General features: G+C 38.0%; 1 protein-coding gene across 1 annotated transcript in view; it reads right to left on the bottom strand.

Annotated features, from left to right (window-relative positions):
- Positions 1-15,729, bottom strand: part of LOC106080863 (A disintegrin and metalloproteinase with thrombospondin motifs like) — a 323,287-nt gene that overhangs the window by 176,158 nt on the left and 131,400 nt on the right. The window contains exon 3 of the mRNA XM_059368892.1: positions 15,196-15,297. Coding sequence (XP_059224875.1) covers positions 15,196-15,297 — 102 coding nt within the window. The remainder of the gene's footprint in view (positions 1-15,195; positions 15,298-15,729) is intronic.

Here is a 15,729-nt window from a genome sequence, read left to right on the forward strand (position 1 = left end):
TGGTACTTTGGACTAAGTAAGCAGTTTAGAATCAAGGCCACCTCTCTCGACAGACGTAGATTTCACTATACAACACATTGATACTACCCGTTCTGTTATATAGTTCTGAAGCATGGGTACTCGTGAAAGCAGTCGAGGCAGTGCTTGGAGTATTTGTTTGGGATAATGGAGAATATAGGCGACGTATGAACCACGAGCTGTATGAGCTGTATGACGACTATAGCATGGTTACACGCATCAAAATACAACGGCTGCGTTGGCTAGGTCATGTTGTCAGAATGGATGAAGAAGCTCCAGCAAAGAAGTCTTTTGAAAGCAAACACGGTGGTACACGCAAACCGGGAAGACCAAAAGCCCGATGGAAAGATCAAGTGGTGGGAGACACTTCGAAACTTGGTGTCAGAGATTTTAAAATGAGCGCAGAAGATCGAGGCGCTTGGAACGCTATTCTACGTTCGTCTAGTGGAACAAATTCTGCGTAGCCAATTAAAGTAAAGTAAAATATGATTGTTCTCAATTAAATCTTAAATCTTCTCTCTATATCTCTCACATAGTAAAAGCCTAGAATAATTGTCAAGCGAAATTCTCTTTAAAATTACTTGAATTTTCATTCTTTTAATTCAGATGACCGTTTAAGGCAATATCGGTTTTGTTTTATTGATTTATGATATAAAAATAAAAAAAAAATAAACTGCAACAATTAAAATTTGGTCAAGGCGTTTTCTTAAGCATTTAGTCACATTGACATGACCACACAAACACACACTCACACCGAAATACTTTATATTGGTTGTTATAAAAATTGTTGCGATTTTTATTTGATTTGCGTTGTTTTTTGTTTTTTTCTCCATAGATTTTGAATCGCTAAGAAAACAAATCATGATTTCATTCTAGTTTTCTATGTTACAAATTGTTTGTTTGCTCATTTTGTTTGGGTGATTTTCATGATGATGGTTGTTTGCTGGCCAATCTCATTTCGATTATTTCAAGGTTAACACTGCTGGCTGTTAAATATTTAGCGTTTAGCGTTAGTTTCAGCATTTTAATACAGCAAAACGGTTTTAAACAAATTGTCGTTCTTTTGTTAGTCTTTTGCGGTGTGGTCTGCCTCACTAAACTCTTGGTGGCTGAATTAATGATTTTAATCAAGTTTAATGTGAGCTTGTTGTAATTAATCCAAATGCACAAGCGTAGGGAAAAGGGAGGTGTCAAAATGTGAGATCAAACCTTGGTGATTGTAAATTAACCTTTTGATTAATTAGTTGGTAGTGATCTGGTTTTGGAGTAGCCCCCAAATAGCTGATATTTGTTTTCTTGCCCAAATGCTAATGAAAAGCCTGTCGTGATCATCAAGCATATTAATGAACTCTTTGTTGATTTATTAGAAAGACTAACAAAATGACATGTGCTTATTTAAGAATCTGTGAGTGACATGACAATGCTCCATGGTTATGGTATAATGAAAAACGAAAAATTATTCAAAATTTTTTAATATCCAGAGGTCACAAAAAAAAACTGAAAGCACTGGATATTGTTCTTTTTAGAATGAGAGTTGTTTAAGTATACATAATTTTAAGGAAGAACAAGTAAAAACGTGTTAAGTTCGTCCGCGCCGAGTTTTGAATACCCATCACCATGGATAAATTAACCATCCTCTTTTATAACAACTCTACTACCATATCCATAGTAATTGGCAAATGGTGGCTGGTCTGTATCATATTTGATTCAGGTCCCGAGAACTCTTATACGAGACACAGTTTCAGCGAAACCGGGCAACAAATCCGCTTTTGATGGGATTAAGACCCTAAATTGGAACATTGGTCTATATGGCAGCTATATCTAAATATAGGCTGATCTGGACCATATGCTGGTTGTATTACGGGAGGCTTAATACAAGTCACTGTGTCGAATTCCGGCGAAATCGGGTAACAAATGCAGCTTTTATGAGCTTAAGACCCTTAATCGGCAGATCGATGTATATGACAGCTATATCGGAATATAGACCGATCTGAACCATATTTGAGTCAGAAATCGGGAGGCTTAAAACAACTCACTATATAAAATTTCAGCGAAATTGGATAATAATTGCTGCTTTTATGGGCTTAAGACCCTTATTGGCAGATCGGTCTTTATAGCAGCTATATCTGAATGAAGACCGATCTGAACCATATTTGAGTTTGGATATCGGAAGGCTTAAAACAACTCACTATTTCAAATTTCAGCGAAATCGGATAATAATTGTTGCATTTATGAGCCTAAGACCCTAATTCGGCAGATCGGTCTATATGGCAGCTATATCTGAATGAAGACCGATCTGAACCATATTTGAGTTGAAGATTGGAAGGCTTAAAATAACTCACTATTTCAAATTTCAGCGAAATAGGATAATAATTGTGGCTTTAATGGGCTTAAGACCCTCAATCGGTTGATCGGTCTATATGGCAGCTATATCTGAATGAAGACCGATCTGAACCATATTTGAGTCGGAAATCGGGAGGCTTAAAACAACTCACTATATAAAATTTCAGCGAAATCGGATAATAATTGCTGCTTTTATGGGCTTAAGGCCCTAAATCGGCAGATCGGTCTATATGGCAGCTATATCTAAATATAGTCACATCTAGACCATATTTAGGTGTGATGACGGAAGGCTTAAAACAACTCCCTGTTTCAAGTTTCAGCGAAATCGGCTTATAAATTCAGCTTTTATGGGCTCAAGACTCTTAATCGGCAGATCGCTCTATATGGCAGCCATTAGCGTAGCTAGACATTTTTTCTAGGGCGGGGGCTACAGTTCAACCAAAAAAAAAAAAAAACAACAACAACAAATTAAAACAAATAAAAAGGCAATATGTTCCGTCCTGCCGAACTTTGGAAAACTACTATCTGGGGTATACCCAAAAATATTCGTGAAAATCCGGTACAGAATGACTGTGAGAGGCCGGTCGTCACTGGCTTAAATACTCAGTGCCTGTGATACTCGATATGATAAAAAGAGTTATTGGCGCCTTTAACTGACCAACGGCCATAATGCTCCCGGACGAGCTTGTTCACTTTTAGAGCTTGACAAGGATCGCTATCTCCACATTCAATTGTGGCTACAACAACAACATCCGGTGAAAGATGCTCCATTATTAGCCTACAACAACTACATCGACATTTGGTCAGTCTGATTAGTCTTCAAAATTTCAACAAAATCGGATAATAGAGGGGTGTTAGGTTAGGTTAGGTAAGTGTGGCAGTACTTTACAGATTCACTTAGATAATTTTAAGTCCATTGTGATACTACAGTAGCGACAGACGAAGGCTTCTGGCGGGAATCGAACCCACGACCCCTGCACTGGTAATCCAATCACGCTACCAACTCGGCTACCGGGGCGAGGGGTATTATCGATCGCTATATACGGCAGCTATATCCAAATGTGATTCGATCTGCAACATATTCGGGAAGGATATGTTTAGGTTTAACATAGCTCACTGTACTTAAATTCAGAAAAACCGGGTAATAAAGATCGGGCTGAAAGATCTTCAACCGGCTGTTCGGTCTTTATGGGAGCTATATCAAAAAAGGTCCTATGTGTTAAATTTCAGTAAAATCAGGGAAAAATGCGGTTTTTAAGGGACTGAGACTTAAAATCAGGAGATCGATGTAAAGGGTGATTTTTTTGAGGTTAGGATTTTCATGCATTAGTATTTGACAGATCACGTGGGATTTCAGACATGGTGTCAAAGAGAAAGATGCTCAGTATGCTTTGACATTTCATCATGAATAGACTTACTAACGAGCAACGCTTGCAAATCATTGAATTTTATTACCAAAATCAGTGTTCGGTTCGAAATGTGTTCAAATTTTGACAAATTTTGTTCAGCGATGAGGCTCATTTCTGGTTGAATGGCTACGTAAATAAGCAAAATTGCCGCATTTGGAGTGAAGAGCAACCAGAAGCCGTTCAAGAACTGCCCATGCATCCCGAAAAATGCACTGTTTGGTGTGGTTTGTACGATGGTGGAATCATTGGACCGTTTTTTTTCCAAGATGCTGTTGGACGCAACGTTACGGTGAATGAACACATTTCGAACCGAACACTGATTTTGGTAATAAAATTCAATGATTTGCAAGCGTTGCTCGTTAGTAAGTCTATTCATGATGAAATGTCAAAGCATACTGAGCATCTTTCTCTTTGACACCATGCCTGAAATCCCACATGATCTGTCAAATACTAATGCATGAAAATCCTAACCTCAAAAAAATCACCCTTTATATATATATGTATATATTAAGACAAAGATCTTAAAACAAATTATTGTCAAAATTTTATCCTACTCATGGAATAAATCCGACTTTTATGGCCCTAAGATTTTAAATCGAAAGATCGGTCTATATGGGGATATATTGAGATAGTCCGGTTTGGATGTCGGGGATCTCAACACAAATCATTGTGTGAAACTGCAGCCAAATCGGGTAATAAATAGAGCTTTTACGAGCCTGACACCCTAAATCGGAGATCGGCCTATATGGGGGCTATATCATAATATAGACCGATATAGTTTTATATGAACTTAACCTGCTTGAGGACAAAAAAAAATCTGTGCAAAATTTCAACTCAAATCTTAATTTTTGAAGACTGTAACATGATTTCAGCAGACAGATGCACGGACATGGGTAGGTCGTCTAATATACTTACGACGACCAAGAATATACATTAGACTGTCCCACGCTTAAAGAGAGAACAGATTTTTTGAAAGTAGGGAAAAAGCATTTTCTTGCCTTTTGATACCAGTGGGCAAAATACCCTGAAGTCGGATATGGGCCATTCAACAAATTAACCTGTGTATAGAAGAAATACGAGTCTGTGCTGAATTTCAGCTCAATCTCAATTTTAAAAGAATGTAGCGTGATTACAACTGACGGACACGTACATCTTTCAATCGTCTTAGAATTTAACGACCATCAGAATTATTGGGTTGCCCAAAAAGTAATTGCGGATTTTTTAAAAGAAAGTAAATGCATTTTTAATAAAACTTAGAATGAACTTTAATCAAATATACTTTTTACACTTTTTTTCTAAAGCAAGCAAGCAAGTAACAGCTGATAACTGACAGAAGAAAGAATGCAATTACAGAGTCACAAGCTGTGAAAAAATTTGTCAACGCCGACTATATGAAAAATCCGCAATTATTTTTGGGCAAACCCTATATATACAATACTTTGTAGGGGACTAAATGAATATACCTATCGTGGAGGGTAGAAAAAAGTTAAATTTTTCCTTTAACAGTGTCATCATTCCCATCCATCCTTATGTCCTTAAGGTCCTACAACCTTCCACAACAGTACGTAACATTAAGATTGGAAAGAGGAAGGAAGTGGAAACCTATGCATATAACAAAAATTAAGATAGCCAGGTGGATTGGAAATTAGACCTCATTGGGGAGGTCTACAATAAGAAAAAGGCTGTGTGCATTGAGAGAACACAGGCATGGAAAGAGATGAACACCCAAAATTTGCATCCTCCTAATTGCTCAAGTGCAGAGCAGTGACATAATAAACGTTTTCAACTCCTCCACATCACCAAAATGATGTCCACCCAAAATTTACATTCTTCTCTCAATTGCAAGACAGTGACAGAAAATGTTATTCAAACGTCTTCAGCTCCTCCATATGTCCAACAACGCCCCCGGCACTGTATAACTATGGGCCCCTCACCGGCTGGAACTTTAAGCTCCGATCTGTATCATGGTCAACGTCATCACGTGCAGCTGTGCTGAAAGCTACCGGGCGGGTAGGTTTCAAGTTGTGGATAATGGTATGCTCCGAATACGGAGTATCTGCAACTGCAGATGCGGACAATCAGTGGTATCGAGTTGAGAGTTTTATTCAGGACCGAGTGGCACCGGCTATTGCTTAAATATTGAGTAACTATAATGCTCGATATGACAACGCGAGTTATGGCCATAACGTTGCCACGGCGATTGGTCCTATGGACCAAATCGAGTTGTTCAACTATAGGAGCTTGACGAGGATCGCAACCTCATCAAGCAAATATGTAGCAACTATAATAACAAAGAGGCCACCGTATCGCAGAGGTTATCATGTCCGCCTATGACGCTGAACGCTGGGTTCGAATCCTGGCGAGACCATCAGAAAAAAATTTCCTGCGGTGGTTTTCCCCTACTAATGCTGGCAACATTTGTGAGGTACTATGCCATGTAAAACTTCTTTCCAAAGAAGAGTCGCACCGCGGCACGCCGTTCGGACTCGGCTATAAAAAGGAGGCCCCTTATCATTGAGCTTAGACTTGAATCGGACTGCACTCATTGATGTGTGAGAAGTTTGCCCCTGTTCCTTAGTGGAATGTTCATGGGCAAAATTTGCAATTTACAATAACAAGAAAAAACGCTGCAGATGTTCATCTCTCAAGTGTCCAGCTCCACGTCAAAGACCTGACAACATAATGACCAGTCACAAATCCTTTCAGTTCATTTTACAGGTTGAGTGCCGCCATGTTTGAGAAATACTCGGCCACAGGCTCGTGGCCACCTCGCAGATTCTAATATAAGTTTAGGCCCTATTTGCTTGGTCATCGGGGAAAACATGTTTCCTACTGAAGAGCTCGCTCAGGTGTGGGTTCCAAATTCAGTAGAATAATCAGCGATCTTTTTCTGGATAGCGACTCTTTGTGGCCTGATAATCGGCAAAGTCTGATAACATTCCCCATGCTTCGAAAATAATGTTTACATCTCCTAACCAATTTCGATTTTACAAAGCCCTTGTCATCTTGGAAGCGCAATGGTTAGCATGTCTGCCTATGACGCTGAAGGTCTGGGTTCGAATCATAGCGGGAACATCAGAAAAAAATTATCAGCATTGGCTTCCCCCTCCTGGCACTGCTGGCACTGTACCAGCCATGTTAAAACTTATCCCCAAAAAGGTGTCGTACTGTGGCACGCCGTTCGGACTCGGCTATAAAAAAGGGGTCCCTTACCCTGGCGAGAACATCATAAAAAAATTATCAGCGATGGTTTTCCCCTCCTAATGCTGGAGACATTTGTAAGGTACCGTACCAGCAATGTAAAAACTAATTCCAAAAATTTGTCGCACTGTGGCACGCCGTTCAGAATCCTACAACACTCATTGATAGGTGAGAAGTTTGCACCTGCTCCTAAGTGGAATGTTCATGAGTAAAGCATCTATTCTACAAAAGAGCTCGTACAAAAGGTGGTCGATCTCACTTTTCCCAACGCAAGAGCCTTTTTTGCTGTATATCGTAAAAATCGCGTCGGACAGCCGCTTCTACATCAAAGTCGAGTTCAGGGCCTTCAAGATCACAAAGAACTTAGCCTGAAATACGTGAATCGTTCAGAAGCCTATTGCACTCAAATATCAATGAGTGCTATTAAATTTAAGTTCAATCCCAATGATAAGAAACCTAATTTTCAGACGCTTTTTCATTGAAGTCGAGTTCAAGGTCTTCCAGACCACGAAGACCTCCAATTTAAGTTCAAGCCCAATGACAAGGAGCTTTCTTTTTATTGCAGAGTCCGTTTCCACTTAGAAAATAAGTTCCACACGATTAAATATCTCACAAGTATCAGCATGATTAGTCAGTGGATGACCACAGTCGAAATATATTTCTGATGTTCTCGCCAGGGATCGAACCTCGGCGTTCATAGCCTCTACGCTACGGACGTCCAGAAGCCTATAGGACTCCTTTATAGCTTATAGCTATTATATTAACTGATCTTCCGATTGAATTTCTTAAGCTCCTAAATGACGCAATCCGATAGGATATGGCGGAAATTTTGCACTCTTAAACCCTTCATTCGGCCGTTAACATACAGAACACCGTCCCTAGCTTAAGCCCCCAACTCTTTTTCTAACTATTTTTTCTTTTTTTTTCTTATATTCAGTCCCCATTTATCTATCCGACGTTCCCTTTTGAGTTCATGAAATCCGGTCAAGAATAATGTCTAGATACTTTGTCTCCCGAGGGAGTGGCATCTCTACCTCATCCAGAAGACGTCTCCTGGACTTAAGCTTAAAATACCTCTATATTGATCAATTACGATTTGAAATTGAACCCAGTAAGTAGAAAGTGTGCAGTAGTAAGTGTGCAAAACTGACCAGATTTAGATAAAACTACTTTATATATCAAATATATTGGGTTGCCCAAAAAGTAATTGCGGATTTTTTAAAAGAAAGTAAATGCATTTTTAATAAATCTTAGAATGAATTTTAATCAAATATACTTTTTTTTAAAGCAAGCTAAAAGTAACAGCTGATAACTGACAGAAGAAAGAATGCAATTACAGAGTCACAAGCTGTGAAAAAATATGTCAACGCCGACTGTATGAAAAATCCGCAATTACTTTTTGGGCAACCCAATAGTTAAACATATTTTTGCTTGTTTTAAATGCATTAAATAATGTGCGAAACTATTAAGCGGCTCATTAAACAAATGTCATAAGATAAAAACGCGCTACAAAAATGTTTATTTTTTTATTTATTATTCTGTTTAAATTGGCCAGAATTCTATTTTGTTTTTTTTTTTGCCCCTTTTTGCAGAATTCTTCAACACCATCTCTGATTAAAACGTGACAACGATTTAGAAAACAATTGGACCATAAACTATGCAAATAACAATCTTAAAGTTTACATTCTGTTTTCTCGACTAACAAATCGCTTCCCACTCGCAATTATAACAAAACTCAACAACACTGTTAATCAAACACACAACAATGCAAAGATCTAGCCAAGTGCTTTGCAAAAACCAAATCTCGTGGTAAGTCAACTCCAAAGGCAGAGTAATAAAAATATTTTCCGAACAATTAAAAATTTAAAGAAAAAACAACAAACAACACAAAAACATATGCTTAAGGAAAAAAAAAGAAATATTTCAAAATGCATTCTTAGGCCAAAGTATAGTGCCTTTGTGCTGGACGCAGCAAACCGCCTTTGGGATGACAAGAAAAAGAAACAAGTTCTTTTGAACTAATTGTGCAAAGAAAAAAATTACAATGAGAAGCGAAAAGTCAGACAACTGTAAGACAAAGACATTGTTTAAATGCTTGAGGCTGCCTCAGTTTAACAGATATAAATTCTTAGCATTACAGTGCTTTTATTTTTTTTTTGACAACAACTATTTATATTCATGTGGAATCTTATTACATATGAAGAGTTTAAAAATGTGGAGTAGTTTTCGTACTAAAGCCTACAACTTTTTTGAATTTCTGCAATCCTGCAGGTAAAAATACAAAAGACTTAAGACATGAACTTCTTCAACTTTCTCTATTATACGAATCCAGATTGAGGAGGTTTTTGAACCCATCTGTTACGTAGACGATGTTATACTACTTTTAAGGGGTCGACGTCTGAATCAGCTATGCAGAAGCGCCGTAAGTGTCTTGGTTATGGCATATGACTGGGCTGGACCTATAGGTCTGAAGCTATACCCAGAGAATATGGAGATCTCTATGTTTTCGAGTAGAACGAAGGTGACCCAATTCGAGGCTCCACATTTCAACAGAACGATTTCTGTATCCGTCAAGGTAAAATACTTGGAAGTGATCTTGGATAGGAAATTAAAGTGAAAAAAGTCTCACAAATGTTGGGCACTATGTAGACGGACCGTAAGTTTGAAATGGAGACTGAATCCTAGGATAATTCACTGGTTCTTGATTGAGGAGGTTTTTGAACCCATCTGTTACGTAGACGATGTTATAATACTTTTAAGGGTCTTGGTTATGGCATACGACTGGGCAAGACGTTTGGGTCTGAATCTAGACCCAGAGAATATGGAGATCTCTATGTTTTCGATTAGATCGAAGGTGACTAATTCGAGGCTCCACATTTAAACTTGGATAGGAAATTAAAGTGAAAAAAGTCTCACAAATGTTGGGTACTATGTAGACGGGCCGTAAGTTCGAAATGGAGACTTAATCCTAGAATAATTCACAGTTTCTACAGCAGAGTGATAAGGCGAGTAATAACTTACGAAATTTGGCAGTGGACAGTGATGGAGAGAAAGTGAAAAATAAGGGCATTACAACAGCATCAAAGAACATGCTGTCTTGGCATAGGCGGGCCGATGAGGACCACGCCTCCTAGGTCACTCGAAACTATACGACCCATAGACCTACAGATTAAGTACGAAGCTGCCACTGCGGCTATCAGACTTAAGGCGATGGGAGAATGTATAGAGGATAGGAGCTGTTCATACCATCACAGTATAATCGAGACGACAATTGTAAATCTGGAATGGAAGATGTTTCGAATCGGATACCTGAGACGACTTAAATTCGAGGCACTGCTGCCAGCGGCCCCATCTTGGATTGATGGAACTCTGGTATTACCATCTGGAAGTTCATGGCACACTAGAATACAGGTTAGACTTCGGGGTCTATATTATGAACCCAGGAGCTGATAACTGTTTCCGACTTTAGGAACACAATGCGGTCCTGTAAGCAGAGATCCAGGTAATCACAGAATGCGTGATGTGCTATGGTTTTACCGCGAGGAAGTCGAGTATGAACATCGTTGCGGACCGTAAACTGTCCATCAAGGCTGTACAACCAGGACAGTAAGGTCACGAACAGTTTTGGAGTGTAAGAAGAAGATTAACGACTACTCTGGGGATTGCACGATCCTCATTGTTTGGTTGCCGGGAATGAAAGAGACTTCCATCAGTAAACCTATAGATGCGAAACCTAGCGGGCGACACCATGGGCAACGAATGCGCATATAGCACTGTGGAACAGTGAAACGATCTGAAGGACGACGAAATTCAATGGGGGATATGGATTATGAGATGAGGCTATTACTGAGAATATGCAGGAAGGTAGTAAATATAGATTTCGGTATTTTTGAGCGTCACATAAGACTATGGACGCAATAATGCAGAAAAAGTGCGCATAGCATATGGGGAAATCATTTCCCCATTAGAATATTTTCATGTGTCAATGACCGACTTTCGCAGCTAACGAACTCTGGCACTTGGCTGCAGATACGATACAGGACTTAGGCGCATATAATGGCGAACGATTTGGGATTTTGTGGACGGCATAGAATTCCTGCTATGGATTTCACTGGTGTTACTTTTGGATTGAGAGCACACAGCAAAGTGATTAATGGCTTGCAAATTATCCATAATTTGGCTTCATTGAATATTTTCGACATTTCCAAAATAAATTTAGATAGTATCGAGGTTCCATTGCAGGATATTGTCCAGCTTTAGACCATTGCTTAATGCTTTCTATTCAAAGAATAGTATAGCAAAAAATATTTATAAGTCAGTGAAAGTGTGTTGTTACTAGAAGCATTTGACTGGCTACCCGTATCGCGATTTCAATTTCGACCAAGATACTATCGTTAATTTCCTATCACCTATATTTTTAAAGAAAATGGCAGAGAATGGTTTACATAGAAATAGACGAAGGGAACATTGTGAACAGAAAAATAAGTAAACAAGCGCTACGTTAGGTCGGGCCAAATCTTGGGTTCTTTTCACGGCTTCTCTCAATAGACAGAAACTCTAAAAGTCAAATCGGGAGTTCAGTATAGGGAATATAACGCATAACCCCAATATTTTGCTCCAAATGGACATGTATTCCTAACGGGACAGTATGGGACTCAAACGAACGGTATTTGTGAGTAAAATTAAAACTTATATAACCATTTTTGGTCAGTTCCCGGTGGAAGGCACTCCACCCCAAAAATCCAACCCCTAATGATCGGAACAATACGGAACTCTAACGAAATGTACTTAAATCAAAATTTTGGGTCAACTCCCACGGGGATCGTCTCACCCTAATATGAAGTTCTAATGAAAGATATTTGAAAGTTATATACAAATATCATGTCAAAAGAGGGCCTCAGAGACTTTGGGGTGTAACGAAGCAAATCGGGCTAGCTAGTCACGTGGCACACTGTAGAAAGCCGTTCGTATTCGGCTAAAAAAGAGGAGGTACCTTATCATTGAGCTTAAAATTGAATCGAACAGCACTCATTGATATGTAAGAAGTTTGCCTATATTCCTTAATGGAATTTTCATAGCCAAATTTGCATTTTACATTGATACTCCACACTGACAGAAATTTCCGCGGTTCATGACTATTTCTTCCAAAATTCACAAAGCCGATTTGAAGACATTTGTGAAACTAGTTGAACGTGCTCCTTTATCTGTTCTCGATGCGGAAAAAATACTATCCCACAACACCTCAATGATACAGGGTGTTATAACTTTGTGGATTTTATTGCAACGCTAAGAAAGAGAAGCACTAGATCCATTGTTATGTATAATGATCGGCTTAGCGTCACTTCCTCATTCAATTTAGCTATGTCCGTCTGTTCGTTTATCTGTCTGTCTGTACCTTTGTTTGTCTGCTCATGCAATCTTGGGATCAAGGTCTATTCTCAAGATCTATTTTGTTTTTTGGTACTTTTTAGTACCAAAATATCCAGAGGTCCAAAAACCCATCTGGCCTCCCAATTTAGGTTGCAGTAGTGTACCTAAGTACCAAAATTCAAGGCTCAATAAACAAACCCAATACCCAAAAGTACCAATTGGTACTAAACATACTACTTCTCCCAATTCCTGTACCATTTTGAGAAATTTTTGTCACCAGATCATAGTTTTTTGAGACGTTTTTTAATTTGAGCCCAAAATCATAATTTTTGCCCTACCCGTTCGTGCTGGCAAACATTCACAACTTCATACATTTTGGTACTTCTTAGTACCTCAACTAACTATATCACAAAATCTCGTCTAATAATGGGCCTACGACCCAAGGCCCACATTCGTGCCAAGTTTCATGGTACGATATCACAAAATCCCGTCTAATCATGGGCCTACGACCCAAGACCCACATTCGTGCCAAGTTTCATGGTTCTAGCTTTAGCCGTTTGGGCTGGGCATTGATCATTCAATCAGTCAGTCAGTCAATCAGTCTGTCTGTCAGTCACGGAGCTCTATTGTATATATAGGTCTTTCATGCTATTTCAGCTGAAATGGACATAGTAAACAATCGTTCTGCAATGTTTTCTTACAAATCGGTCCAAATATAGCTCTCTATATACATTTCATCCGATATGGCCTTTTAATAGAGCAAGCAAACTATCAACAATCGCAACATTCGAATTTTTCAATATTTTTTAATAAAAAATATCGATAGTATCGATACTATCGTCAATTTTCCCATCACTTATATCTCAAATGAAAATGATGTAAAAGTCAGGAGATCCATTTTTTACATATTAAGGCAATATCAATCCCCAGAACGAATAAAATCAAATTTAATAAAATCAGTTGGAAGTCAAGATACAAATCATTATACAAAATGTGAACCCAATCGGATGAAAGTAGCGCCATCTATAGGCGCAATGTACCTATATAGGATACATTCAGTGTCGAATCGCTTATTTTTGCAGAAAAATTTAACTTTGCCGATAGTATCGATAGGAAAAATATATATAAAACGATAGTACCATCGATATTTTGTCAGCTCTACCTTTATAGGCTGTAGTATCATCAATTGTGTTGTCTTTACAAAATTGATTTGTATCTTTATATTCTTTCATGGTCAAATACTGATATTTCTGCAAATGGAATGACAAAATGTATATGTCCTATGGTGGTGGGTATACAAAACAGTTATTGCGACATATTTCGGACTAAAAACTAGAGCTGGCAAGCTATCAATGTTCACAACATTCGATATTTTCGATATTTTTAATAATAAATATCGATAGTATCGATAATTTCCCATCACCTATATTTCAAACGAAAATGAGAAGTAAAAATCAAGAGATCGATTTATAAAGAAGCTATATCAGTTGGAGTCATTTTACAAAAATCTAAGCCCATCGGATGAAAATAGCGCCCTCTATAGGCGCAATGTGTCTCATAGGATACACTCAGTGTCGGATCGCTTATTTTTGTTAAATTTTGCGAAAAAATTTAGCTTTGCCGATAGTATCGATAGGCAAAATATCAATCGATATCCAGACAGAGAAAAAAAAACAGATAGTGCTATCGATATTTTGCCAGCTCTACTAAAGGGTGATTTTTTTGAGGTTAGGATTTTCATGCATTAGTATTTGACAGATCACGTGGGATTTCAGACATGGTGTCAAAGAGAAAGATGCTCAGTATGCTTTGACATTTCATCATGAATAGACTTACTAACGAGCAACGCTTGCAAATCATTGAATTTTATTACCAAAATCAGTGTTTGGTTCGAAATGTGTTCAAATTTTGACAAATTTTGTTCAGCGATGAGGCTCATTTCTGGTTGAATGGCTACGTAAATAAGCAAAATTGCCGCATTTGGAGTGAAGAGCAACCAGAAGCCGTTCAAGAACTGCCCATGCATCCCGAAAAATGCACTGTTTGGTGTGGTTTGTACGCTGGTGGAATCATTGGACCGTATTTTTTCAAAGATGCTGTTGGACGCAACGTTACGGTGAATGAACACATTTCGAACCGAACACTGATTTTGGTAATAAAATTCAATGATTTGCAAGCGTTGCTCGTTAGTAAGTCTATTCATGATGAAATGTCAAAGCATACTGAGCATCTTTCTCTTTGACACCATGTCTGAAATCCCACGTGATCTGTCAAATACTAATGCATGAAAATCCTAACCTCAAAAAAATCACCCTTTACAAGCACGACTGTAGATGAACTGTATCCATATATAATCCGATTTAGACCTATTTGGCATCGCTGTGGAGTGGTCCAAAATAACTTCCTTTAGTAAACTTCAATTTTCTAACTATTTTTTGTAAAATTATGAAAAAAACATATTTCTTATTTTCTAACCCAATTGGTAATAACTCGCTCTGCCTTCGTTGTAATGTAAATGGAAAATATGTCACAGTCTTTGTGTTTAGTTGCAATTGTTTGCTTACTTTTTAACTTCTCACACTAATGTATGCATGCGTTGTTGTTTTGTAAGTACGAATAGGGTTTACATTCGTATGTATGTATGTGTATACAATTAATTTTGAGTAATTGTGGCTGGCCTTTCAAGGTCATTTGTTAGGTTTTTCAGTTGCTGTAGTTTTGCTTTTCAGTACGTACGCTTATTTTATGCTTTTACAATAATTATCATATAATAGCAGCAGTATCTTGGCGTTTTTTTTTTCTTCACTCAAATGTTTACATTTATGCACTGTTTGACATCATTGTAATTACTTACCATTATTAAATCACCGGTGATCTCATGGCGACGCATTAAAATAGCTGCCATATTTTCTTCATCCTGGTAAACTTCACCGATTTTATCACTGGAATGTGAATGCTGAAAGTTATTAAAAAAAAAAAACACAAATGGTAAATTATTGAAATGCTTAGAAAGAAATGTTAAGCTAGTGTTTGGAAAAAAATATTCAAATATATAAAATAACTAGCTGACCCGGGCCCGCTCCGCTGCGCCTTCTTTTACTTTATATGGAACAAAAGTTTCCTTGGAATATTTATTTTCGAAGATCTTTTAGTGAAATACCATAATAACTTGACTAAGAGTTTAACAATATAAGTGCCTTTATCTGAATCCCATATGATCTCTATTGGTCTACGAATTTAAGTTTGGATGTAAGGTGTACTTCATTCTTAAAATACTTAATTTCAGCCCGTCTACTCATAATTATTGATTTAGTGGTGTTTTCGGGGGAGAGGTGGTCCCCCAGATACTTGGCCCTGATAAAATATCGGCATCGTGATCTTCTCCCAA

The sequence above is a fragment of the Stomoxys calcitrans genome, chromosome 5, assembly GCF_963082655.1.
Source record: "Stomoxys calcitrans chromosome 5, idStoCalc2.1, whole genome shotgun sequence".
Taxonomy (NCBI): domain Eukaryota; kingdom Metazoa; phylum Arthropoda; class Insecta; order Diptera; family Muscidae; genus Stomoxys; species Stomoxys calcitrans.